Here is a 26445-nt window from a genome sequence, read left to right as displayed (position 1 = left end):
ATGATACTCTAAAACAATCAATGACAAATCCAAATAAAACAATCCACAACATGTTATTTTAAAAGTCTGATTCCCTTATTTCGCAATGTTAAAAGCTGGATGTTACAAAAAATTCCAGAAAGTGCATCTGCATCCTCACCAAAAAACTAATCAAATTCTTGCCTGGTTACACCCTAATTGTACATTACGTTTTTGTTAGCATCTAGCCATTAGTTTTTGAGAAATTACTTACAGACAAACAGATTGACAAGTGGTATGTAAATATTATTTCTTCCAACTTTCAGTAGCAGAAGTAAACTTTGTGAGGAAACCCTAGGTTTCTAATGAAGAGGTATCACCTGAACATGTCTTGTAGATCCAGTAGCCATTTGATTGCTTTGTTCCCAGGGAAAGACGCATTAATAGGCTGGACCTGATTTTTTGACCAAACTCATTTTTAAGCTTTAAAAATATGTACATTCTGGTATACATAAGTAAAAGCAAATCAAAACAAGTAGAGTAACATAACTAGAGCCAGGCATGCTCCTTGTATTTAGCTACTAAGATTTCTTCTGTGTACTGTCTAGCAAACTCGTAAATGTGTTCATAAAAGGAACAGATTTATGAATTAAATGGATGGAGGAGTTTTTTTGATCCAAGTCAGACTTCAGTATTTCTTATGACCTGACTGTGAGGCACTTAATTCCTCATCTGCCATTATTAATTGCAAAGCAGCTCCTTGACCATGTTGCATTGAACCAGAGAGAAAGCAAAGACCAAAACACCACAAATTTTCCAGTGTGTAATTATCTAGATACACAGAGATCAGATTGTGAATGAAGAGCTCCAGCCTGTATCTTGCAATACATTTGCATAGTGCACGTGAAACCAAACATTCTAAATGCCCTCAAAAGTCAATTAATTAACCAACTCCATGCTCATAGAATCATGCAGGAATTAAAGAGTCATAGAAGTGTACAACACAGCAACAGACTCTTTGGTCCGACTCATCCATGCTGACCAGATATTCTATATTAATCTAGTCCCATTTACCAGCATTTGGCTCATGTCCCTCTAAATGCTTCCTATTCATATACCCATTCAGATGCCTTTTAAATGTTGTAACTGAAAAATTGACTGATAATACTGGTCCCAGCTCTTTTAAAGAGCTGTCCAATTAGTACCACAGCCCTGCTTTATCCTCATAACCCTGCTAATATATAGGTATATATCCAATTCCCTTTTGAAGGTTAGTATTGAACAGACTCTTTTCCAGTCTCAGGATATGTATTCCAGATCACCACAACTTGCAAAATAAGGACACTCTCTTCCCCTGCCTCACTCTTGGCTTTGTTAACAAATTATCTTCAACTTAAGTCCTCTGCTTACTGATTCTCCTGCATGGTGAAAATAATTTCTACCTGGTTGAAAAACTTTATCAATGAGATGTAAACATGAGTACAAGTACCTATTGTACTCAACTTACACAGGAACAAATTAGATTGCATCTCATTGCTGAGAAAAATATTTTCTCTTTGAACATGAAGTACCAGTGCGGATTTTAATGGACTGGTATAAACTAGTTGTTGAGTTAGTAACATAAATAAGGTAACTTCATCACTCATTAAACACAAATGAAGTTCCATACCTGATGGTGCTGAAGTTTGGTCTTCAAAATGTCAGAATATGGATTAGTTCAAGGCTGCAGATTTAATCCATTAAGTAGTGGCTTAGGGACCAAGGTTCTTCTTAGTTCAGCGAAGGTAACAAAACAAAGGCTCACAGGGGCTTTATCTCACAACCTTAATTTGTGTGGAGCTGGCCCACTAAATAACACTGGCTGTAATCATATGGAAGTGATAAATGCTGTATCAAGGCCAAGAGTAAATTTTATGGCCTAAACTGGTACTTAAAATGCCCAGCCCCAGGGTGTGCTGAGGTGGAACTTTTCTGTTCTTTTTTATGCATCATTTGAATGTTTTTAAGGTGTCATTTGGCCAATTATTACTGCTTCCTTAGAAACATTTAAATTTTTGAGATAACCATCATGATCTTAATTGAATGCCGATAAAAATTCAATGCCATTCCAACGTGATTTATTCGAAACATTGACTTTCAAATAGGTTTCAAAATGTTTCTATGAAACATTCCTGTGAAATTTAATTATAAACAGTCATGTAGATGAAAATAATGACTGATTTCCACAGTACGTTATAATTGCCTGAACAAGGAAAGCCATAAAAACGGGTTGTGAACATACTAAAAATATTCGGGATTAAAATTTTGATGGCAATGAGTGAGACAGATTGGAAGACTCATTTAATCAATTGAATTGTGCTTGTTTGTAAGAGTGTGACATTAAATTTATACTGCAAATTCAATGTGTTTCACTGCATGGAGAACAACAACATGTAGTTATGTGGCAGCCTTAACATAATCAAAAATGTCCCAAGGTAATTTACCAGCATTATCAAATACAACATTTGGAATGCTTCTGCGCTTTAATACTGCAACTTCAGACCAACAGCAACTTTCATGGTAAAGCTGCAGCGAGGATACATTGCACTTAGGGAAATATATCTAGCTCATGGACTGGAACAGGCTGCAACTTTGGGCTGTTCACTTGCTCTCTTTATCTCTCACTCACATCAAATTTACCTGATGCTCACAGTGTTCCTGCCTTGCATTATCCTTTTACACTTTGCCCTTCAACAAGAGATACCAGATGCAAAGAACGCCTGTATTGCCACAACAGAGTGTGGAGCTGGAGGAACACAGCAGGCCAGGCAGCATCAGAGGAGCAGGAAAGCTAACGTTTCGGGCCGGGACCCTTCTTCAGAAATGCATTTCTGAAGAAAGGTCCCGACTCGAAACGTCAGCTTTCCTGCTCCTCTGATGCTGCCTGGCCTGCTGTGTTCCTCCAGCTCCACACTGTGTTATCTCAGACACCAGCATCGGCAGTTCTTACTATCGCTGTATTGCCATGCTGTTCATTGCAGACACAAAGCCAAGGAAGCTTGTCATGGTTATCAGCTGTCCTCAGTCAAGTCAAGAGAAATAGCCTTCATTCAGGTGGTGTTGGCAAAGTAAGTCAAGGGTATCCTCCGATCCCAACCCAAGGGCTTGGACACAGTCAATCAGTCACTCAGGGCAGTCAGAGTCAGGATCGTATCCATCAGGAATGATGAGCCTGTTGTCAGGCAGCCCACCACCTCTGACTCTCTCTGCCCTGTTGTGAGCTGTTTTCCTTCTGGAACGAGACAGAGGCAGACTTTAAAGGTATGAAAGTGGGTGACACAGCTGTTACATCTCTGTGCCAAGCCAGTGAGTAGGCAACACAGGTAGCATGCAGGATTAATGGTTTCAGGGATTGACGTATGTGAAGCCAAGTGAGGAAGGATGTTTCAGGCAATAGCACAAGTGGCAGAGTCCAGGCCTTGGTGGAAGCGGGTACAATAGCAGAGGCAGTGTCATTGTGAGGTATCAGAGATTGGATGGTTGCACTGGTGAAGTGGAGAAGGTCATTGACCACCTCCTTACACTAGTGTGCTTTCGTCCAGCGAAAGAGACTACAATGACCTGGGTGGCAATCTCAGACCAGAGTAGCATGGTCTGGTATCATGGCATATTCTGCTGGTGCTGGGGGAAGAGGATGTCTCACATCTACACCAATCTACCCATTAGGACCTTCAGGTTCCTGCCTGCACAGTGGGACATCAATTTCCCTCTTCCTGTCACGTCAGTGATAAATATGAAGAAGTGCCCCACACAGCTCTGGACTAACAGTGCTTAGACTAACCTGCTACACAACAGCCTTTTAAAGATGGCACAGGCACCAGGACTATCGATCCCTTCTGGCAATTGGTAAAATGGGTCTAGAATCAGGTGAGATGGGTGCCATGGGGTGGGAAAGGTCAATTTGGTAAAACCCGCCAGACCTCATGGAGAAAAGCACTCAGTGAAACTCAGTGAAACCAACCCTTAGCCAATAAAATGTAAAATTCAACTCATGAAGTCTGATGAGCGGAAGCAGCAGATTTTGAGATAGGTATAGAGAGGGGGAAAAAGTTTTAGAGAAGGAACTTCAGAGCTTAGGGACCTGACAGCTGAAGACATGGTATAAACAGTGTTGCTGTTAAAGTTGGGGATAAACAAACATTGAGAATTAGAGATAGTAAGAACTGCTGATGCTGGAGTCAGAGATAACACAGTGTGGAGCTGGAGGAACGCAGCAGGCCAGGCAGCATCAGAGGAGCAGGAAAGTTGACATTTCAGGTCAGGACCTTTCTTCAGTAGAAACCTGCTGTGTTCCTCCAGCTCCACACTGTGTTATCCAGAATTAGAGGACAGCAGAGATTTTGGAAGAAGGTCAGGCTGAAGGAGATTACAGGGATAGTAAAGGACATGAGGGCATGGATGGAATGCTAAAACAAGAATGCAATTTTAAAGGAAAGCAAAACATGCAGTTCTGGCAGACCGCAGAGAGAAACAAAGCTTCCATTTTAGGACCACAGCCTCTCATCACAAATAAGAAAAATAATAGGTTCTCAGCAAGTGAAAGGGATTCAGTGACAGGAAGAAAAAAAACTGGGAATGTTGGTATGGGTCACATTTCCAGTATCTTTAGTATTTTGCTTTTGTCAATGGATTTTAAAAAATCACTTTTAACTGACATGTAGTGAAAGTTGATCTGCTAATCAGGGAAAGGTGAAATCACCACTGTCTTACCAGATGAGAGGGCTTTCATTCAAGAGAGAGAGAGAGAGCAATGACTGGTGGTGGCTTAACCTGATTGTCACCACACCGCAGGCAAGGGGAGAGTTTGAGAAGGAGAGTCCTTCATGGTAACCTCAGCCAATTGCTCCCCATGCTGTCTGCATCACTAACAGCCAACTGAGCTGACGAGCCCCAATCAAGTTCGGCATCACGAATCACATAAAAAACAAATTACATAAATCTGGATGATATCATATGATTTGAACGTTCAAACAATTGCATATCATCTAACAACTTATCAGTCCCAAGTATATGAGAGGAGCAAATCAAGGCTGTGTAGGTGTATGGTACAGACCAATCTATGTTGACTCTGGTAACAGCTCCAAGTCCCTAACCTTAATTTCACACATTCCGTACATATGGAAAATGTATGCAAGCTTATTTTATTCTAAAATTGTACATGTCAGCTGCTTTTAAAGCTCTACAGCTCACCATTAAAAAGACATCTCCACATTTATTGTGTCTCCTTTTTACATCTGAAGCCTATCCTTACTTTAAAGTAAATGTCCAGGCAACACAAACGGAGGATGTGGAGTGGCGACTGAAGTTTCCTAGCTCCAAGCAGATGCTTAAAAATATCTGTGGGAGGTTTGGTGGAGCATCAAAGTTCAAGTTGCAAACTTAGTCACTGAGCCGGTGTGTTTGGTTGCAGACGTTTCATCACCCTGCAAGGTAACATCATCAGTGCGCCTCCGGTGAAGCACTGGTGTTCTGTCCCACTTGTTATTTATATGCCTCAGGTTGCTGGGATAGTTGGTATTACTTCTGGCTCTGTTTTTCAGTGGTTTGTATATCATCAACAAATACATTGAACTGGACGCGATATACAAACCACTGAGAAACAAAACCAGAAGTTATACCAACCACCCCAGCAAACCAAAGCATATAAATAACAAGCAGGGCAGAATACCAATGCTTCACTGGGGGCCAAGTGCTTGAATCACAGTTGGTATCCAGCTTCTGATGGATCTTTGACAAACCTTTGATTTTTACTTTGTTGCACTATCCTCTGCAAATAAAAAAGTAGCTCGTGGCTGGTAGGACATTAATCCTGTGGTGTGCTCATGCAATGAAGTGCCATCGCACTATCTTGAAAGAAGCGTACTGGGCACAATGATACATATCCACCCTGAGCCAAGGAATCTGGAGTGGCTTCTCAACTGAAGAGCATAGAATCCCTACAGTGTGGAAACAGGCCATTCTGCTCATTGAGTCCACACCAACCCTCCAAAAAGCATCCCACCCAGACCCACCCCTCCATCCTATCCCTGTTACCCATCCGTTAATCCACTAGCCTGCATGTCCCTGCATGCTATGTGGAATTTAGCATGGTCAATCCACCTAACTGCACATCTTTGGACTGTGGAAAAAAACTAATGTCATTGGAAACCAGTGTGTACCAAGCTGATTCAGCTTGCTACTTTCTCTGAATCATTTCCATCTTGCCTCTAAGCAAACTGCTCCCCAGGGCTGGCTGTTTCTCTGCACCCTGGAGCATGCAATGGCCCAGGTGGCAAACTGGGACCATGCTAGCAGCATCTAATGGTCAGGTCTTCCTCTGCTGGACCATCAGGAATAAGATGCCTCTCCTCTGGAGCACTCTGTCCACCAGCACCTCCAGATCTCTGTTGGAAAATCATGGTCCTATTGTTCCCTTCTCTGCCATGTTCCAACTGCACCCATCAATCCACAGGTCAAGTTGGAATGCCAGCGCTCATCCAGGCACATTGTGGCCTTTTAAAGATGGTGCAGATACAAGGGATTTTGGCAAGTATCAGCTGAATGAAAGGTGCTTTGTGAACGACTTGCAATAAGGTGGAATGGAAATCGAATGTGAGCAACAGCATTGTGATAGGTAATTCATGAGGAGAGTTGCATAAAATACTGTGAATAAACTCACTAGGCCTCCAAAAGCCGAATGCAACTTGGACTTAGCCAAAAAAAGCAAGATTCAGCTCAGAGACTTTTAAACAGCTAAAAAGGCAAGACTGCATATTTCATGAGCTTTTTTCTATTGAGTTATTAATCAGCTCATGTTTCAATTCTAAGCTATTCTGAAACAAGCAGTTTCCATTTGTTATAGCTCCCAATGGGTTTGCATTTTTCATGATCTGAATTCTGGGGAGGTATCCATTAGACAAAAAGAAATATTTCAACAGGACTGACCTCATTTTAAACAAAGTAACAGAGTTAAGACACTAAAGAGAATACTGTGTGCAGGGATCTACCCCCATTTGACTGGCATGACCTGCAATGAACTGACAGGCCACACATTGGTTTGGGGTAAGATTTGTGGCCTGGTGATGTGGAATGTTCTGCTTCAGAGAGCTGCTGGCCAGCCTTCTCACTCCCGGCAGTGCCACTAGCAATGGGAAACAGGATTCAGTGCAAGGAGGATGATTTGAGATGAGGCAATGGAAGAGGAGAAATACAGGAAGGGGAGATTACTTTAGGGGATGAAGGAAACTCTAATTGGCACAGAGATGCCAAATAGAGACACCACAAAAGACTGTTTGTCTATTTCATTCTTATCGTTGTTAGGAGTGAAGTTAAGAAAGCTTGCAGATGACATTTTTGTGACCAGACAAACATTTTGCGAATATATGTTGATAACTGATAATCCCTTTCGCCTAATTTCATAGTGCTGCAATGTATTAATTCATTTGTTGTCATAAATTATTTGTAAAAAGAATTGTAAACAGATAGTAATTGTAGCTTTAATCTGTATCAGTCTCTTCTTGAATCATATATTTAGTCTCTTGGATTAACAGGACAAGTGGAAAAAAACATGAATAAATTAAAGTTCTTTGTTGTGAGTTATCTGCTAATATCTTCCTCCCTTTTGTGGGACATATTCCAACTCAATGTGGTACATAATCTAGGACCCTGAATAAAAGAAAAGTTATAAAATTAAATGCATTTGTAACAGGCTATTTTATGATACAGGCAATTTTTAGCATTCAGCTCAATACCATAATTATATAAAAAACAATCACATAAAGCTGTAGTCATTTTGGATTCAATTGCTATCCATTTGGCGGTCACCCAACACTCTTCCCTTTGTTGGAAGATAACCTGCAGCTCTTAGTAAGACGAGAGAGATGGCATTCCATCTTGGAGTAGAGGGTAAAGCCAGCTTTGTTGGCCCCAGCTGTCTTGGCTGAACCACCAATCGTTTTGCTTGAACACAGAACAGCATTGTCCACAGCCCCAGGCAAAGGGGGAGTTTACTTTCTGTAAGTGCCCTCAGCCAGTGAATGTTTTAAGGCTGACCTCATGACAGAACAGAATATAGTTTTAAGGAAGGGCAAAATACAAGATCATGTGCCAGAAAAGAAAATAAATGTGGGTGGAGCGATGAGAGACTCATCTATGGAGATTATTGATCTTTATCACTCTCATTACTACCTAGTCTCACCTCATTAAGATGGAAACCTCCATTCTTACACCTGTTGAATAGAAGCCAGACACTGAGAATTCCTGATATAAAAGCCTGAGTGTTACCTGACAACTCCAGTTCATGTATTGCTCATGTGGACCTCCATCTTGGATGTCTGGTGCCAACAATTAGGGTATGCACCATGAGGAGTCCCTTGCCCACAGACACTGATATTTGACACGTAAAAGCCTATCCTGCACCATCATGGTGCAGTTCTGTAGGATAAAGAATAAATCAGAAGATAATGAGGGCACGTAAAAAGGGCAGTTTTATTATTTATGGATGACTTCAATCTTCATGCATTTTGGGCAAATCAAATTAGTTGAGACAGCTGCAGGGAAAAATTCTTCGAGAGCATTTGAAAGAGTTTCATAGTACATTATGTGTGGAGCCAACCAGTGATTAGGCTATTTTGGATCAGATAATGTGTAATGAGGCATATTTAATAAATTATAGCATCATGGACAGTCATACAGTCATACAGTACAGAAACAGATCCTTTGGTCCACCTGGACCATGCTGACCATTTTCCCTAAAATGAGTTTGTCCCATTTGCCTGCGTTTAAGATCCCTTAAGGAATAGCGACTGTAATGTGGTAGAATTTAGCATTCAGTTTGAGAGTGAGAACTCTGGGTTGGACACAACTGTGCTGAAATGAAATAAAGGCAATTACATAGGAATGAAGGCCAAGCTGGCTATGGTGGACTGGAAAATGAGTTTAGCAATAGGGAAAGTTGATGATTAATGGCAGACTTCTAACAAAACAGTTCATGGCTTAAAGCAAAGATATAACCCAATGAGGAAGAAGGATTCTAGGAAGGTGATCAATTGACAATGGCTAAACAAGGAAGTTATGGACAGTATCAAATTGAAAGAAAAAACAACACACATACAATGTAGCAAAGATGAGTTGGAAGTCAGAGGAATAGTAAAGTTTTAAAAGCCAATAAAGATAACCAAGAAAACTAAAGAGAAAAAAAAAACCAAGAGGTAAAGTAGGAATAGCACAAAAATAGAAAGTATGAGCTTCTTTAAACATATAAAAAAGAAGTTAGAGGCAGCAGTGAACAAAGACCCCTTAGAGACTGAGGATAGAGAAATAATAATAGGGAGCAGGAAATGGCAAACAAGTTGAATAATACTTCCCATCAGTCTTCACGATAGACAATACTAATAGCATTTAAAAATTACAAACTAATCAAGCAGCCAAGGGTGGGGTCAGGTGGTAGGAAGAAAATAAACACAATAACTGTCACTAGAGAAATGGTACTAGGGAAAGTAATGAGGCTAAAGTCTGATATATCCCCTGGACCTGATGGGTTGCATCTTTGGATCTTAAAGGAAGTAGCTACAGACATAATAGATTCAATGATAATAATTTTCCAAGAATCCTTTGATTCTGAGAAAGGCCCAGAGAATTTGAAAACTGGAAATGCAACACTCTTCTTCAAAAAGAGAGGGAGACAATTAAATAAGCAACTATTGGCCAGTTAGCTTAATATTTGTCATTAGAAAAATGTTACAACCTGCTATAAATGATGTAATAGCATAATATTTTGAAACTCGGAATATAATCAAGCACAGTCAACATAGGGTTTCATGAAGGGGAAATCATGCCTGACAAATTTACTACTATTCTTTGAGGAATTACCTAGCAGGATAGATAGAAAAGAAACAGTAGATGTATTATAACTCACTCAGAGATATTCAGAACTGCAGATGCTGGAGTCAGAGGTAACACAGTATGGAGCTGGAGGAACACAACAGGCCAGGCAGCAATCGGAGGAGCAGGAGAGTTGACGTTTCGGGTCGGGACTCTTCTTCAGAAAATTTTTCTGAAGAAGGGTCCTGACCTGAACTGTCAACTCTCCTGCTCCTCTGATGCTGCCTGACCCTCAGTAGATGTATTATATTCGGATTTCCAAAAGATATTTAATAAGGTACCACACATAAGGCTATTTAATAAGATAAGATGCCATAACATTGGAGGTCATATGTTAGCTTGGATAGAGAATTGACTAACTAATAGAAGACAGAGAATTTGGATGGAGGGTGAATTTTGAGAATGGTGATATGCAACTAGTGGAGTGCCCATTAATCAATGCTGGGACCACAGTTATTTACAGTATATATTCATGACTTGGATGATGAAAACGAAAGTACCTTCGACAAGTTTACAGATGACCCAAACATAGATAGGAAGGAAAATAGTGAGGATGACACAAGGAGTCTTCAAAGTGGTAGACAGGTTAAGTGAGGGGGCAAAAAATTGGCAAATGAAAGACAATGTGGGAAAATGTGGGACACTTTGGCAGGAAGTATAGAAGAGGTGACTGTTATTTAAATGGAGAACAACTGCAGAAATCTGCAGGACTGAGACACGTGAGGGTTCGACTTCATGAATCGCAAAAAAAAGTTCCAAAGATAATGGGAAAAGCAAGTGGAATGTTAATCTGAATTTCAAAGGGATCAGAGTATGAACATAAGGAACTCTTGCTAAAGCTATTCAAGGCACTAATTAGATACCGCTAGAATAGTTTTGGACCCCTCATATACTGGAAAGACATATTGGCATTGGAGGCAATCCAGAGACATTTCATGAGGTTGATCCCAGTAATGGAGAATTTTTTTTTGAAAAGAGATTGAATCAATTATGTTTGTACTAATTAGGTTTAGGAGAATGAGAGGAAACCTTATTGAAACATAAAATTCTCTGAGAGCTTGACAGAGTAGATGTGGAGAGATTGTTTCCCTTTTGGCAGAGCCTATGATGAGACGTCATTATCAAAGAGTAATGAATCACCCGTTTAAGACACAGCCACGGGTGGCTTTTTCTTTCACAGTGTGGTGAATCTGGAATTCCTCACCACAGAGGGCTGTTGAACTTGGGTTATTAGGTACAAAGTCAGCATAGTCTTAGCAGACCATAGGGCTGTTCTCTCATTAGAGGGAGAGAGGACTGGTGGTAGTTTAACCAGAGGGTCACCACATCTCAGGCAAGGGGAGCATATGAGAAGAAGAATCCTTCATGGTAACCTCAGCCAGTATAGGGACAATAACCATCCTGCTGGCATCGTTCTTCATTGCAAACAGTTATCCAGCTAACTGAGTTAACTGACACCCAATTTTAGACATATTCAAGGCTGAGATAGATGTTTAATCAGCATGAGAATCAAGGGTTTTAGGGAAAAGGAATTACCCTCTTAGCCATAGCTTAAAGACAAACAGTACTTCTGTCCTGCCTTGCTGTTCAGTGCAGACATAAAACCCTGGCAGATTATCCTGGTTGCCAGTAGACATCTGCCAATGGAGTGGACAACTTGCTACATGGCAACATTCTACCTTAGTCTGCCGCCTAAGGCATGTACTAGCATCCCACGTGGCAAACACACCTCATCTACATCAGCCAATTGCCCTTGTCACAAAGTCAAAGGGGAGTAGTACTCAGTCAAGTCCACCGGGACAGTTCCAATGTAATCAGTCTGACATCAGTCCAGGGCCACGCACTGTCATTCAGCTTCTTGGGTAGTCATAGTCAGGATTGACTCCTCTTTCGGGGGACGGGGTGGTAAGGAGCTGAATATTGGAGACCCCACCACCGACCTTATCTTTTGTCCCTACTGTGAGCCAATTTCTCCTTGAGTGAGGTAACAGGAAGGATTGAGGGAGGTGGAAGTGGCTGGCACAGTTGTTAGTGACTGTGTGGGGTGAAAGGCAATGAGTTGTCCTTTGTGAGTGAGTAGAAGGTACAGGGTATGCAGGGTTCTGAGAACATTGGGTGGGTGAAACTGAGTTACATGTGGTAGAGTATGAGCCTAGGCGGTTAATGGGTGCAGTATTAGCGGTAGAGTGAATGTGAGGTACTGGACCTGGGGAAACAGAGAGAGTCATTGACCTGCCTGTGGTATTGCTGAACATTTCCCTGGAGAGTTGTCCAGGTGGCAACCACAGACCTGCCTGGTAGGTTTTGGTGCTGTGGCTCCTCTGCTGGCCCTGGGGAAGATGGCAGCTCTACTCTGTACCACCTTTTTTACCAGTACCTCTAGGTGCCAGTCTGCAAAGTAAGGTACCAATTTCCTCTTGTCCATTACACCTGAGACAAGTGTCAAGGACATGTAGGAGAGCTCCAGGCTGCCAAGGTTGACCGAGAGCACAACAGTCTATTAATGCAGGCACCGGTGTCAGGAATCCTGGGATATCCTGGCAAGGGCAGGTACATTCTGCAATGGCAAGTGGGAGAATCAGGGAGTGCAATGAATGAAGGGAGTGCAATATTGGTGTGGTTAGTACTTAATAAGGCAAGTTTCGGGACAAACATATGAGAAAAATCACTAAGCCTAATAGATGAAACTTTCTATGAAAATCAAGGAAAGTTACACTAAGCCAAATTATGGGAGATTTCAGCCTTCTGACATGTTAATATATTTTGGCTAGTTTTATCAAGCGGTGTTTTCCCAGGCCCCTTGAGGCAGATTTGAAGGTGGTGAGTACAGCAATGGGAGTGCATTCCAAAAATTTGAGAGAGAAATAAATTGTACTAGTTTGTCTATATGATTCCACCTCTCTAGTTGCTTCATTTGGGGTCCCAGGGCTGACTGTGATATCAGTAACCTACACAGTAGTGCATGATGGCAATTGATTTTGCAAATAAGGCAATTATCAGATGAAAATGAAATTTTTGCAAAAGGAATCTGCACAGTATCCTTAACCCGTCAGCTCACAGATCTAGCATGGTAACACAATTGGTAAATGAACTCAATTGGTAAAAACAGCAAGTCTTCATTATCTGTAGACAGAAGCTTACTATTACAGTAAGCACTGCTGTGAAACATAGCACTCAGGATGGCGATGTGTCTACTGTCACCACCAGCTTCCTCTCACATTCATTTCCTTACTCTGGCATATCTTTCACTTCCACAGGACTGTCACAATTGTCACAGGCGAAAGCAGTCAGCCATCCTTTACATGCTTCACCCGCTCATTTTCACAGACTGCTATCCATTTCTAATGGGTAGTAATTCCAGAGATGGGTGTTTAACTGGCTACCCTCTGGAAGATTGCTCCAGAAAGCATGCCAATCACAGCTCTGGCTACAGACACAGGAATGAAGAGGCTCCCCCTCTAAAAATTAAAGTCCCAAAATTCAGCCTATCATATTTTCAATCTGGTTATACACGCATTTCAACTGTTTATGATCAATGAGGCAGTTAGGTAGTTTCCAGAAACAGAGAAGCAAGAGGAAGTCCAAACACATCAATTTCTCGGGTTAGAATGTTCCTTTATTTCAAAATGAAATAAATAGAGATATTTGGCAACAAAGTTAGTTAGAAATAAATGGTATGTCCAACTAAGCTTCCTGTATTACAATTACCTACTTATAATGGAACATTTTGGTAACATAAGATTTATTTCTGGTTTCATTTTTTTCCCGGTTTTGGTTTAAGATTTGGAGATTTTTTAAAGAATAGTGCGCCACATTGTCTGATTAGTAATTGGTTAGTTCTCTGACTTTAATGTTTTATAAAATACCAATAGCATTGAGTTTTACACAGGTTCTCATAGTTGTAACCATCCATATGATAATTTGGTGTTTTCGATCTAGTGTATAAATCAGACAGTTTTGAAAATGTTTGACAAATTTCAAATATTGAATTTGTCAATTGTGGATGGAACATGAAACCAAAGCAAAAGGGCACAGTCAAATTTGTGAGAGAAATATTGTCCAACTTCCGGTTGGAGTTTTATTTTTCAAAATGCCAAAAAGGTTTCTCAGTCAATCCTCCAAGCAATTCTATCAAAGAGTGAAAGAAGAAATAAAGACATACAGAATTTTAATGAAAATATTATCTCCACTCTGCAGTAAAATGAAAAGTGAACCAAAAAAAGAAGGAATTAGGGTAAATTTAGACTTAGAGTTATAGTTTAAACACATCATTTTACACAGCATTACAAGCATACAATGAATTTACTCGCAAAACTTTCTGAACTGCTGTGGGTCTCCTTGGCTCCCTAGGTCTTTCTAGCTGTATAATAAATACATAATTGCTCACAGAAGGAGCCCAAAGAATATATTTCAAGGAAATGCTTTTGGTTAAAGCTTTTCTTATTCAAGTACTGGTATTAGATCCAGAAAGATGAGTCCTTAACTGCGCATTTCCTTTTCTGCAGGAATAATTTAATTTGTGCAGAGGCCAATTTTAACCCTTCCCAGTAACGATGGCCAATGGGACTTGCCTCCATCAATCCTGCAGCACTCATGCAAATTTACATTTGATTGTGCTGTTCTGAGCAGAATCTAACAAGGGTCTTTCTTTAAATAAGGTTTGTTTTTTATTCACTCCTGGGATGTGAGCATTGCTGACTTGCCAGCATTTATTGCCTGTTCCTCGTTGCCCTTGAGAAGCTGGTGGGTGAGCTGCCTTCTTAAACCACTGCAGTTCATTTGCTGTATGTAGACCCACAATGCCTTTAAGGATGGAATTTCAAGATTTTGATCCAACATCAGTAAAGGAATGGTGATATATTTCCAAGTCAGGATGGTGAGTGCTTGTAGGGGGACTTGCATGTGGTGGAGTTTCTCCGTATCTGCTGTCCTTGTCCTTGCTGAAGAGGTTATAGGTTTGGAAAGTCCTGTCTATGGATCTTTAGTGAATTTCTGCAATGCATCTTGTAGGTGATATACATTGCTACTACTGAGTGTCAGTGGTGAAGAGAATGGATGCTTCTGGATGTGGTGCTAATCAAGCAGGTTACTTTGTCCTGGATGGTGTAAACTTTTAGAGTGTTGTTGAATTTTCGCCCATCCAGACAAGTAAAGATTAGTCCATCAAGCTCCTAACCTGTGCTTCGTAGGTGGTGGACAGGCTTCGGCGAGTCAGGAGAAAATTTGCTTGCCACAGTATTCCTACCCTCTGACCTGGTCTTGGAGACACTGCATTTATATGGTGAGTCCAGTTGAGTATCAGGTGAATGGTAAGCCCAGGATGTTGATATTGGGGATTCAGTGATGGTAACACCATCAAATGTCAAGAGGAGGTTGTTAGATTGTCTCTTATTGGAGATGGTCATAGCCTGACATTTGTGTGGCATGAATGTTACTTGCCACTTGACAGCCCAAGCCTGGATATTGCCCAGTTTTTCTTGCATTTGAACACGGACTGCTCCAGTATCCGAGGAGTCATGAATGGTGCTGAACATTGTGCAGTCATCGACGAACATCCCCACTTTTGACCTTATGATGGAGGGAAGGTCATTGATGAAGCAGCTGAAGACAGTTTGGCCTAGGACACTACCTTGAGGAACTCCTGCAGAGATATCCTGGAGATGACTGACCTCCAACAACCACGCATGCCTCCAACAAATGAAGAGTTTGCCCCCTGATTTACATTGATTCTAGGTTTTCTGGAGCTCTTTGATGCCACACTCAGTCAAGGGCTTGATTCTTGGGAATTCAGCTCCTTTGTTCATGTTTGAACCAAGGGTATAATGAGGTCAGGAGCTGAGTGGTCCTTGTGGAACCCAAACTGGGCGTCACTGAGCAGGTTATTGCTGAGCAGGTGCTGCTTGTTAGCACTGCTGAATGGTTGAGTTACTGATGATTGGGAATTGACTGATAGGGCAGTAATTGGCTGGGTTGGATTTGTCCTGCTTTTTGTGCACAAAACATAGCTGGGCAATTTTCCACATTATCAGGTAAATGTCAGGGTTGTAACTGTACTGGAGGAACTTGGTTATGGGAATGGTATTTCTGGAGCACAATTTTCAGTTCTATTGCTGGAATGTTGCCAGGGTCCACAACCTTTGCAATGGCCAGTGCCTCTAAACTTTTGTTAATGTTACCAAGAGTGAATCAAATTGGCTGAAGACTGGTATTTGTGATGCTGGAAATCACTGAAGGAGGGCAAGATGGATCATTCACATGGCACTTCTGGCTGAAGATTATTTTGAATGCTTGAACCTTATCTTTTACACTGATGTCCTGAGCTCCCCCAGCATTGAGGATGGGGATATTTATGGAGCCCCCTCCTCCAGTGAGTTGTTGAATTGTCCACCACCTTTTGTGATCAGGCGTGGCAGGATTGCAGAGCTGTCCAGCTGGCTTACCTCGTTACAATCACTACAAGACCATCTCCATGTTCAGGCTTCCTCCCTCCTCCAACACTATCCTGAGCACTCCTCACTCCTCTTCTATTAATACAAGAGTTGTCTATGTTATACCTCACCATTCCATATCACTTCACAAAGCCATTAAGGAATATAGAAGCAAAACCTCACAAACCACTTCCATCTATGGAATTTGCTATTATCTGAAATTGCATTGTTGCATTTTGTCATTTCAATGTAAAGTTGTTTTCTTGCTGCTTAGATCATGTTGAGACATGGGGAGCTCTGTCAATCAATCCCACTGTCGAGCAACTCACTGCATCTTGTCATTCTGTCAGCAACTGCTTGACTTGAAAGTAACAGTTGTATTCAACTTCTTTCTGTGGCTGTGTCACTTAACAGAGAGATTATGAAATAACGACAAATCAGGGTGATGAAATCACACTTACAGAACACATCGTTCACAATGCCAATCATAGCAGTTCACACAGCAGGATCACATTGATCACAGAAAATTTAGATTTGCATAACCACAGGGACACCATAAAAACCGAAAGAACTGAGGATGCCGTAACTCAAAAACAATTCTGAGGAAAGGGGTCACCGGACCCGAAACGTTAACTCTGATCTTTTCTTCACAGATGCTGCCAGACCTGCTGAGCATTTCCAGCAACTTCTGTTTTCGTACAGGACCACCCTGTTCACCAATTATATAGAAGACAAAATGGTGAAGGTGAAATATTTCATTCAAGCATGTTCAGATAAATAAATTTCATTGGACAATTCCTTGAAACCAAACACAAAGTTAGAATTCCCAAATTGGCAAAACGCTTTAGTTATGTGCTAGAAATGGATGTTTAAAAGCTTTGTCAATGCATCATCTAACACATTCATATCATGATGTTTAAAATTCTTGACAATGAGCATTATTTTTAAAAATTATATGCAAAAAGCTCTACATTCTTCCTGCAATTTGACTTGTGTTGTGATACAGATGTTCTAAGACAGGCACTGACACATATTTATGTCTAATTCATGCTATCACCTTTTTACTCCAGGGGGAAGTGATTGATTCGTTAAGGTCATAAACCAAATGTTAATTTGATCAATGTGCAAGTTCTTTTCTTTTGAAACTTTAAATGGCATAACATGCAATGAATACCTTAGATGCAGTATAGTTAAAAGACTCAAATCAGTATGTAATAACATTCATAACTATTATCTAGTCCAAAATGAAAGAAAAATGTGTGACAGGTCTATAATACAGCAAACAATTTTATGTCCCCTAACAAAGATACCCTTGACAGTCTGCAAATTTAAGTTTCTTGTTAATTCTAAATTTAGTCATATAATTTTACTTAAAGGCTAGTAAACTATATACAGTAATTGAAAGAACACATTCAAAACCCATGATAGCATCTATACATAAACTATGTTTTGATAGATATCACAGGTACGTGCATATTTCAAGTGTGTGCTGAATATATAAAAAAATTCATTTAATTATTCCATGTAATTCAATATGATGTTGTGTTAACAATTTCCCAAATTGCATTAACAATATCTCCCAGTTTAACAAATGTTGACAACTCGGGATGATCAATTGCTAACCTTTTCTCCAATCTACGAGCATCTTGACAATGCTTAGATTGCTAACAAAGTTACTTCGGTGTCTTCAAAAATTTCTAGTATATCGTTTTGAAATGCTTTACTTGTTCAGATTGATGTGTTCTGAACACATTTGGAAGTATTCTGTAAGATCATAAAAATTCCTGAGGGATATAGTAGAATTCCTTAGAACAAGCAAAGAATCATACAGGACATTGTAACATACAGCAGCCTGCTGTTATAATCTCTATTTAATTACCCTACATTATTTCTTTTGTTTTTACAGCTGTTTATTCTCCAATTACTTCCTTCAAATGGGGAACCAGCTGGACTAGTCTGGGAGGATGGGGCAGCCTCAAAGATCAATGCTGGTTCATGCTCTTCTCTCGTACTAAGCAAAGATAAGATGGAATATATATTTATCCCCAAATGGGAGTTCCCCTCCCTCTTACAGCCTGACTGCAGGAAATCAATCAAAGACAATATTAAAAATTGGATTCAAAAAGTTACAATCTTTCTATTTATTTTTCTATATTTGTTTTTGTGATGTGAGCGACACCAACAAAGCCAGGACTAATTGTCCATCCCTAGTTGCCCCTGACAATGATGGGAACCAAACCATTAAATCTTGCGGAATTGTGTTAAAAAGAATCAGTTCAGCGGATGAGGATCTTTTTTTTAATTAGTGTTGCCATCAAGAGATTAAGGATACCCTCAATATTGGAGAAAATTCAAATGGGTTGCATGGTGGCTCGGTATGGGTAGCTCTGTGGCTGAGTGGTTAGTACTGCTTCCTCATGGCGCAAAGGAGCCAGGTTCAATTCCAGTTTCAGCTGACTCTCTGTGTGGAGTTTGCCTGTTCTCCCTGTACCTTGCTCTGGGTACTCTGGTTTCCTCCCACAGTCCAAAGATATGCAGGTTAGGTTGATTGAACATATTAAATTGCCCTGTAGTTTCCAGGGGGTGTGCAGACTAGGTGGATTAGTCATGTAAATTTGGAGTTAAAGGGATGGGTTGGTCTTTGGAGGGTTATTGTAGACTTAATGGGCCAAATGGCCTTTTTCTATACTGTAGGGATTCTGTGATTCTATCAGTAAATGGTTGGTGATTAGGGATGGATAATAAATGCTAGCCTAGCCATTGATGCCAAAATCCTGTGAACAAATTATACAATAATGGGTGGCAAGTCATTTATTCAATAGAAGGATTGCATTTTAACTTCAAGTGAAACCATCCAATAAAATCCAACAATTTCTGTGGTGTGATTTCACTTTTCCTGATATTCATTTGAATTTGTTACCAACTACAGTGAAGAATCCCAGTGTTCAGCAGCAGTGATAGAATTAAACAATCTCAACAACCAATTACATTGAAGAATTCTCACTTAGAGCAAAGTAAAATGCACAAATTGTTCTTCAACTTTAATTGTTCTGTAGCAGGTGGAGGCAGTGATGTTATGGAAATGTCATTAGACTCGCAACCCAGAGCCTCAAGCTAATGTTCTGGGCATGAGTTCAGACCCTACCATTGTAGCTGATGAAATTTGTATTCAACAGGAATGAGGGGTTTCATGAGTTTGCCTAATAGAGTTTGTAAGCCAGTCTTGATTTTTTAATTGAAGAGACATCTGCTTCAATAATGTCCTTTAGAGAAGGAAATCTGCTGTGCCTATAGAAATGAATTTTGATTCTCAACTGCCCTCTGGGTAATTAGAGATGGACAATAAATGCTGGCCTAGCCAGCGATTCCCAAATCCCACAAACAAATTAATTAAAAGAGAACAAAGAGAATAGATGAACTTAAGATACAAATCATCCATGCTATAATTGAATATTAGAACCATTTTGAAGGGCCAAATGGCCAATTCCTGGTGCTTTGTTTTTAAGTTAGTATGTCTCATTTCCTGCAATGTTGTGTCAGTAACTTGTAAATTGTGAATAGCTTTTTTTAAAATTTTGATTAAATATGGTCAATTAACCTTTGTTAAATGGATTCATCTAACAAAGGTAGTTTACACAATCTCACAAATTGTACATAGAGTTATTTTATTGCATTTTTTGCAATTAAATTTAATCTATTCTATTATTTTCATCATAGATTAGAAAGTTTGTGAATGTAAGATTAACCTTGGCTATATGAGCAATTCTTATTTCTGTACTCAGGATCTTCTATAACAGTCATCAGGACTAGCAGCATCTGTGGAGAGAAACCAGAGTTAATGTTTTGGATCCAGTGACCCTTCAGAACACTGAGGAAGGGTCACTGGACCTGAAAGGTTAACTCTGATTTCTTTCCACAGATGTTGTCAGTGTAGCAGGCAGATCAACACCACAGGACTGCATCTTCAAACAGTAAAGTCCACAGGGCTTAATCTCAAAATAGCCTTTGGTTGAGTCATTGGAAAGTATATATCTGAAACTGCTTATAATGCATCACCCACCTTCACTGTACTTTTTGTTTTCAGTCCAAAGTTTCATTAATGCTAATTTTCACTAATAAAAATAGTTCATTTGTATCCTTATGCTTACAAAGGAAAATGGCAACATCCAAGGCTTGACTCCTTTACGGCAGGAACCGAAGCAGAACCTTATCAGATAATGGAAAACATCTGTTCAAAGGGAAAAGAGACGATTTTGTCTAAGGAGTTAATAATTTTTCCTTATCACTGGTCTGTACCTATGGTGCACAAGCTCTAACATGTGATCTCTAGCATTCTTTGATTTCTTAACTTCTTCAGGAGGAAGAAATTCTGAACACAGTTTCATTCAAAATGTACTCAGCCTCTTTCTTTGAAGATATCCTTCTCACCTTTGCGAGTTTCAGTCCATTGCACATTTCTCCCCACTCCAGATGGCATACTGGAAAATAAAGTGCTATTAGTAGATGTATGGTATGAGGTTCTGCTTTTCCAGCTTCCCTTGATCTCTGTAGGAAAGCACTTAGCTCTCCCTCGATGAGCTGAGTTATTTTTGCCACAGAGGCAGAAATCAGGAGTTGGACTTGCTTTCGGGTCAGAAACTTTGCTGCTGGTGGAAAGCTGATTTAAATCACGATTTCCGTGTGGGCAAGCCTTAATTGGTATTCAGATGGGTTTCCTTTTTACAGCCAGTGGGAGTGAGAACAGACTGGTATCGAGTGAAAGGTGGTCCTGCTATAGACTCCCCATGGTTGAAGCTGCTGGTTGTTCTCTGATGGTGATGCCAAAGTCTTGCACAACTCTGAAGAGAAGTAATATTTCACAGCAGAACTGGTGGATTGGCATCTGGGCAGAGCTACCCCTCACTTCAAGGAGCGGAAGAAAGTGGCAGAAGGAGATTACGTGCCTATGGAGCAGGGGTACTGCTGTGCCATCTTCCACCTCTTCATCCTACTCCTCTTTCACTCCTGATTCTTCCCCAATGACCTGTTCCCTTCCATCATCTCTCTGTCTTCAAGGTCTGCACCTCTTTACACAGCAAACCTAGTAGGAGTGAATTGGATGGCACCATCTGACCAGTCTGGGCACAGAATCACATCTTCAGAAATCCACTCTCTGTTCACTGGTTCTCTGTCTCAATAGACGCATTGATTGTACTACTACTGACTGGAATTCCCTTAAAGGGGTAAGTAACCATCTTTTCAAAGAAATTCCTTTGTCCCTAGAATCCATCCGTACAAGTTACAGGGATTGGACTAAACATCATAGGCAGCCTGGGCTGGCAGGAGATGAAGGATTCATGGTAATCACACACATGGAGGCAGCTCTTGTTGTCATTATAGACCAGCTAACCAGTAAGAGAGTGAAAATCCATAGTTTGATGGCCAGTCATCCAGCTTCTTGATGGGCATGTGGCTGCAATAAATGGTACACTTAATGGAATGGGCAATGAATAAAATATCAAGTGTTCTCAGTCCCTGTGAGTTGCACTGTTGACCCTCTTCTGAAGTCAGAGGTGATGCTCTGATCCAGCTATGACAGGTCCTCCAATCTGTACCCACCTGCCTTAGAGCCATAGAGTCATAGAGCTGTACAGCATGGAAACAGACCCTTCGGTCCAACTCGTCCATGCTGACCAGGTATCCTAAATTAATCCATTCCCATTTGCCAGTATTTTGCCCATATCCCTCTAAACCCTTCCTATTCATGTGGCCATCCAGATGTCATTTAAATGTTGTAATTGTACCTGCTTCCATCACTTCTTCTGGCAGATCATTCCATACCCACATCACCCTCTGCATGAAACATTTACCTCTTAGGTCCCTTTTCAATCATTCCCACTCATCTTAATCTTATGCCGTCTAGTTTTAGACTCCCCTACCCTGGGGAAGAGCCCTTGGCTGTTCACCCTATCCATGTCCCTCATGATTTTATAAACTTCTATGAGGTCACCCCTCAGACTTCGACACTCCAGGGAAAATAATTCTAGCCTATTCAGCTTCTCCCTATAGCTCAACCCCTCCAACCTAGCAACATCCTTGTAAATCTTTTCTGAACTTTTTCAAGTTTCACAACATCCAGGGAGACCAGAATTGAATGCAGTATTCCAAAAGTGGCCTAACCAATGTCCTGTACGGCCAACTTTCTGTAGATAATCCCCCACTTTTCCATCAAAATTCCAGCATCTCCTACAGGAAGTACCCAATGAGCATCAATTATATTAATCAACCCATGAAACAATGCTGGGGCAGGAGGGTCTCGAGCCCAGATTTTCTGACCTGGAGCAGGGATACTAACACTGGCCTGCAAGACCACTGAATGGCAACGAGCTTTATAAATACCTTGGTTGGTCTCCGTTGAGAGGAGAATATATGAGCTGCATAACATTGCCAACTTTGCCCTGAATCACCATTCATTTACTTTGCTGCACTTCAAAAGGGGCATTTTTTGAACTGCACAAAATGACCTTTCAGGGTAGCTTGTTTGAACCAAGGACAACATTCTTTTTTTGCTGTTTGAAAGTTGAATACTTATCTAAATGAACAAAAGATGAATTTTAGTCAGTGCTTTCTTGTGTGGACTGCACTTCGTTTCTGCCAAATCACCTATCAGCATGACATCTGGAAACAGGATAAAGTCATGACCGTACAGTAAAAGAAAGCACTGGACTTTTTCTGAGATAACATCTAGCTCGACACCTTGTTATCTCAGATTCTCCAGCATCGGCAGTTCCTACTATCTCTGTAACACTGGACTTTTTCTGTTGGAATATGAGAAATGGTTGAATGTCTGCTCTTCTCCTCGTGTGTAGATTATAATAACAACTTATATTTGTATACCACATGATGAAATGAAATGTCCCAACACGTTTCATAGCAGTACAGTAAAACAAAGTACAAAGCCTGTATGACGCTGAGCCACATAATATAGCCATATCAGATCAGATGGCTAAAAACTGAGGGAAATTCTGTGTCTTAAAGAAGGAAAGTGAGGTAGAGAGGTACAGAGATGTGGAGAGCGAATAACCTGCTTAACTTTTCTGAGTAATTAGTCACAAAGAGATATTTTTAACTCTAAAGAAGTCCTGGCATTTTGTTAACAATCATGGTGATTGTAAAATTAGTGATATAATTACTTGTGAACTTTGCTGCAAGTTCTTGATTTTCAATAGTTTGTCTTAAAGTCTTCTTCACGATGAACTAAAACTGTAACGTCTGAGAAATAGGCTGTTCGGCCGCTCGGGCCTGCTCCACCATTCAACAGGATCATAGCAAGGAATTCCTCCTCATTTCAGTCTTGAATTGACACATCTCCATTCTGAAACAAGCGTCTCCAATCCTAGAATCTCCTATTGGCGGAAACATCCTCTCAGCATTGAGAAGACACCATAAACACTTAAATACTTTCAATAATACTCAACTGAACATGTGCAACTTGAATCATTGTTTATTTTTCTTCACCATTCAGCATCTGTTCAAACTGTCCAAATAATACTGAACAGTGGAAAGGGCTTTTCTGGTTTGAGACCCCTATGTTGTCCTTTAGTAAGTTATTTGTCAAGCACAGTGAGAATAGTTTAGGAGATTGGAGTTTGTGCCTTGTTTCATATCCACATGGGTCAAGGGTCATGTAGCTATGATTATGACAGTCCAAAGTATGCCAAATTATAATCGCCTAATATTTACTCAGAAGAATAGAGGTACATGGCAGTGAGGAGAAACCCAGAAATCCAACGGGTGCCGAGAAAGGTAAGGTTTCAAGTTTTAAAATTCCAGACTGAGGGATCATAGAATCCTCGAGTCATAACAGTTCAGGGGGAAGCCATTATCTTTATCAAGTCCACATTGGCTCTCTGTAGAGAAATACAGTCAGTCCCATTCCTCTGTTCTATTTCTGCAGACCTATGTTTTTGATACACTCAAGTGCCCATCCAAGTTTGCTTTAAAATCATTGTCTCTTCTTACACTGCTGTCATAGGCAAACAGTTTCACTCACTGTGGTAAAATATTCTTCCTCGTATCCTATCTATATCTCTTGTCCAAAAGCTTAAACGTGTATTCCCTGTTCCCCAACTCCACCAGTCATTTCATTGCCGATCTTATCCGAATTTGTCACAATCTTGTAAACCTCTATCAAATTTCTCCTCAATCTCCTTTGTTGTGAGGGCAGCATCACCTCTCACAGATGCTCACATCTTCTTAAAGTTCCATGGTTGGGTGGAATTTGTCAATTGTGGCTGAACTAGAGCTTTACAAAAGTTTAAGCATAACTTATCTGATTTTCTGAGTTATTTGAACTACTACAGAGGGAGTTGAGCAGAAGCAGTCACACAAGTGATCTCTACAGTTTCACAGATTTACTGACAAGCTTCCAGTTAGGCACATATCCTTGTCAACCGCATGGCACCACAGAAAATGCTAACCTTTTGTCTCAGCTAGATATAGCCAAACAACAATGCTTGCAGTTATATGATGCCTTTAGTATAGTAAGACATCCCAAGCTGCTTCACAGTAGGACACTTAGGCTGAAATTAACACAAATGTCCGTCAGGAAAAAAATCAGTTGTCCTTACCTGGTGTGGCCTACATGTGACTCCAGCAATGTTGAGCAAGCCACTCAGTTCAAGAACAATTATCGATGGGCAATAAATGATGGCCCTCCTGGTAATGCTCACATTCCATGAAAAAAATAAATAAACTGGGAAACAGAAGAAGACAACACTTGCTCAAACAGGTAGATTTGATTTGATTTGATTTATTAATGCCACATGTACCTAAGCACAGTGAAAAGTTTTGTTTCGCATGCAGTACAGGCAGATCATAACATACAAAACCACAAAGATCATTGAGAGATTGAAGAGAGCAAGGAAAACAATGCAATGGCTGCAAAAAATGTACACAAAAAGCAAGATCAATATGAGATTTGAAATTTGAGAGGTCCATTCAGAAGTCTAATAACAGCGGGGAAGAAGTTGTTTTTGAACATGTTGATATGTGTGTTTAAGCTTTTGTATCTTCTGCCTGACAGAAGAGATTTTAAGAGATTATAAATGAGGTGGGATGGGTCTTTGACGATGTTAGCTGTCTTTCCATGCCAAAAAGAAGTGTAGATGGAGTCAATAAATGGAAGGTTGGTTTGCGTGATGGTCTGGACTGTTTTTGCAACTTTCTGTAGTTTCTTACGGTCCTGGGCAGAGCAGCTGCCGTACCAAGCCGCTATGCACCTAAATAGAATCCTTTCTATGGTGTACCTGTAAGAGTTAGTGAGGGTCCTTATGGACATGTCGAATTCCCTTAGCCTCCTGAGGAAACAGAGATGTTGCTGTGCCTTTTTGACCGTCGCATCAACATGGGTGGTCCAGGCCAGATTGTTGTTGATCGTCGTTCCTAGGAATTTGACACCCTCGACCATCTCCACCTCAGCTCCATTGATGTAGATACGAGCGTGCCCTCCTCCTTGCTTCCTGAAGTTGATGGTCAGCCCTTTAGTTTTGCTGACATAATTGATGATAAGGAGCGGCTGAAAAGGAGAGATAAATAGGGAGGCTTCAGGAGGAAATTCAGGAGGCTGGGGCCTGGACAGTTGTTGACGTAGCCATTGGTATAAAAGCTTTTCTCATTCATATTAATTTGCCCATCTTTTTAAAAAAAATAAACAAAATTAATAACAATGTTCTACTTCTGTCACACTACCATTCCATGTTGTTCAGACAGTATATTATCTCAGCTGGAGCATATGCCTTGCAGTAGCAACATCTCATGAGTTTCAAAGTAAACCAAATCAAGAAATCTGCTCAAGCATTGCTCCAGTTCATTGGATCATCTGAACCCTTGGCACATTGCTGCCATGGAACAAGTGTTTGATTATATCTTTTGGGAACCTAATCTATTGAAATCAAAGTTATAATGATATTAGTTATGGTTATATGAGCAAAATTCCCCCATTAAAATAAAATCATTGCACCACACTGCCCATTAATGACAGCTTATAATCTGACAAAACTGTTTTATATCTCTGTTCAGATACTAGTAAAGTATCAGAGATAGTAGGAACTGCAGATGCTGGAAAATCTGAGATAACAAGGTGTAGAGCTGGATGAACACAGCAGGCCAAGCAGCATCA

The 26445-nt window shown here is 40.5% G+C and overlaps 1 protein-coding gene across 3 annotated transcripts in view; it reads right to left on the bottom strand.

The window, feature by feature from the left end:
• Positions 1–26445, bottom strand: part of LOC109937343 (decorin-like) — a 140246-nt gene that overhangs the window by 52890 nt on the left and 60911 nt on the right. Inside the window, exon 1 of one of the 3 annotated variants that reach the window (XM_048612022.1) lies at positions 1628–1728. The exons of 1 other annotated variant lie outside the window; for it this stretch is intronic. Coding sequence is in view for 1 of the 2 variants with exons in the window: in XM_048612020.1 (XP_048467977.1) it covers positions 339–399 (61 nt within the window). In the remaining variant the exon portion in view is untranslated. Of the gene's footprint in view, positions 1–338; positions 416–1627; positions 1729–26445 lie in introns of those variants that run through there. One more of the 3 variants, XM_048612020.1, reaches the window with a different exon arrangement.

Source organism: Rhincodon typus, chromosome 25 (genome assembly GCF_021869965.1).
Source record: "Rhincodon typus isolate 14 chromosome 25, sRhiTyp1.1, whole genome shotgun sequence".
NCBI lineage: Eukaryota > Metazoa > Chordata > Chondrichthyes > Orectolobiformes > Rhincodontidae > Rhincodon > Rhincodon typus.
Note: the sequence above shows the minus strand (reverse complement) of the source record. Positions and strands in the feature narration are given on the sequence as shown.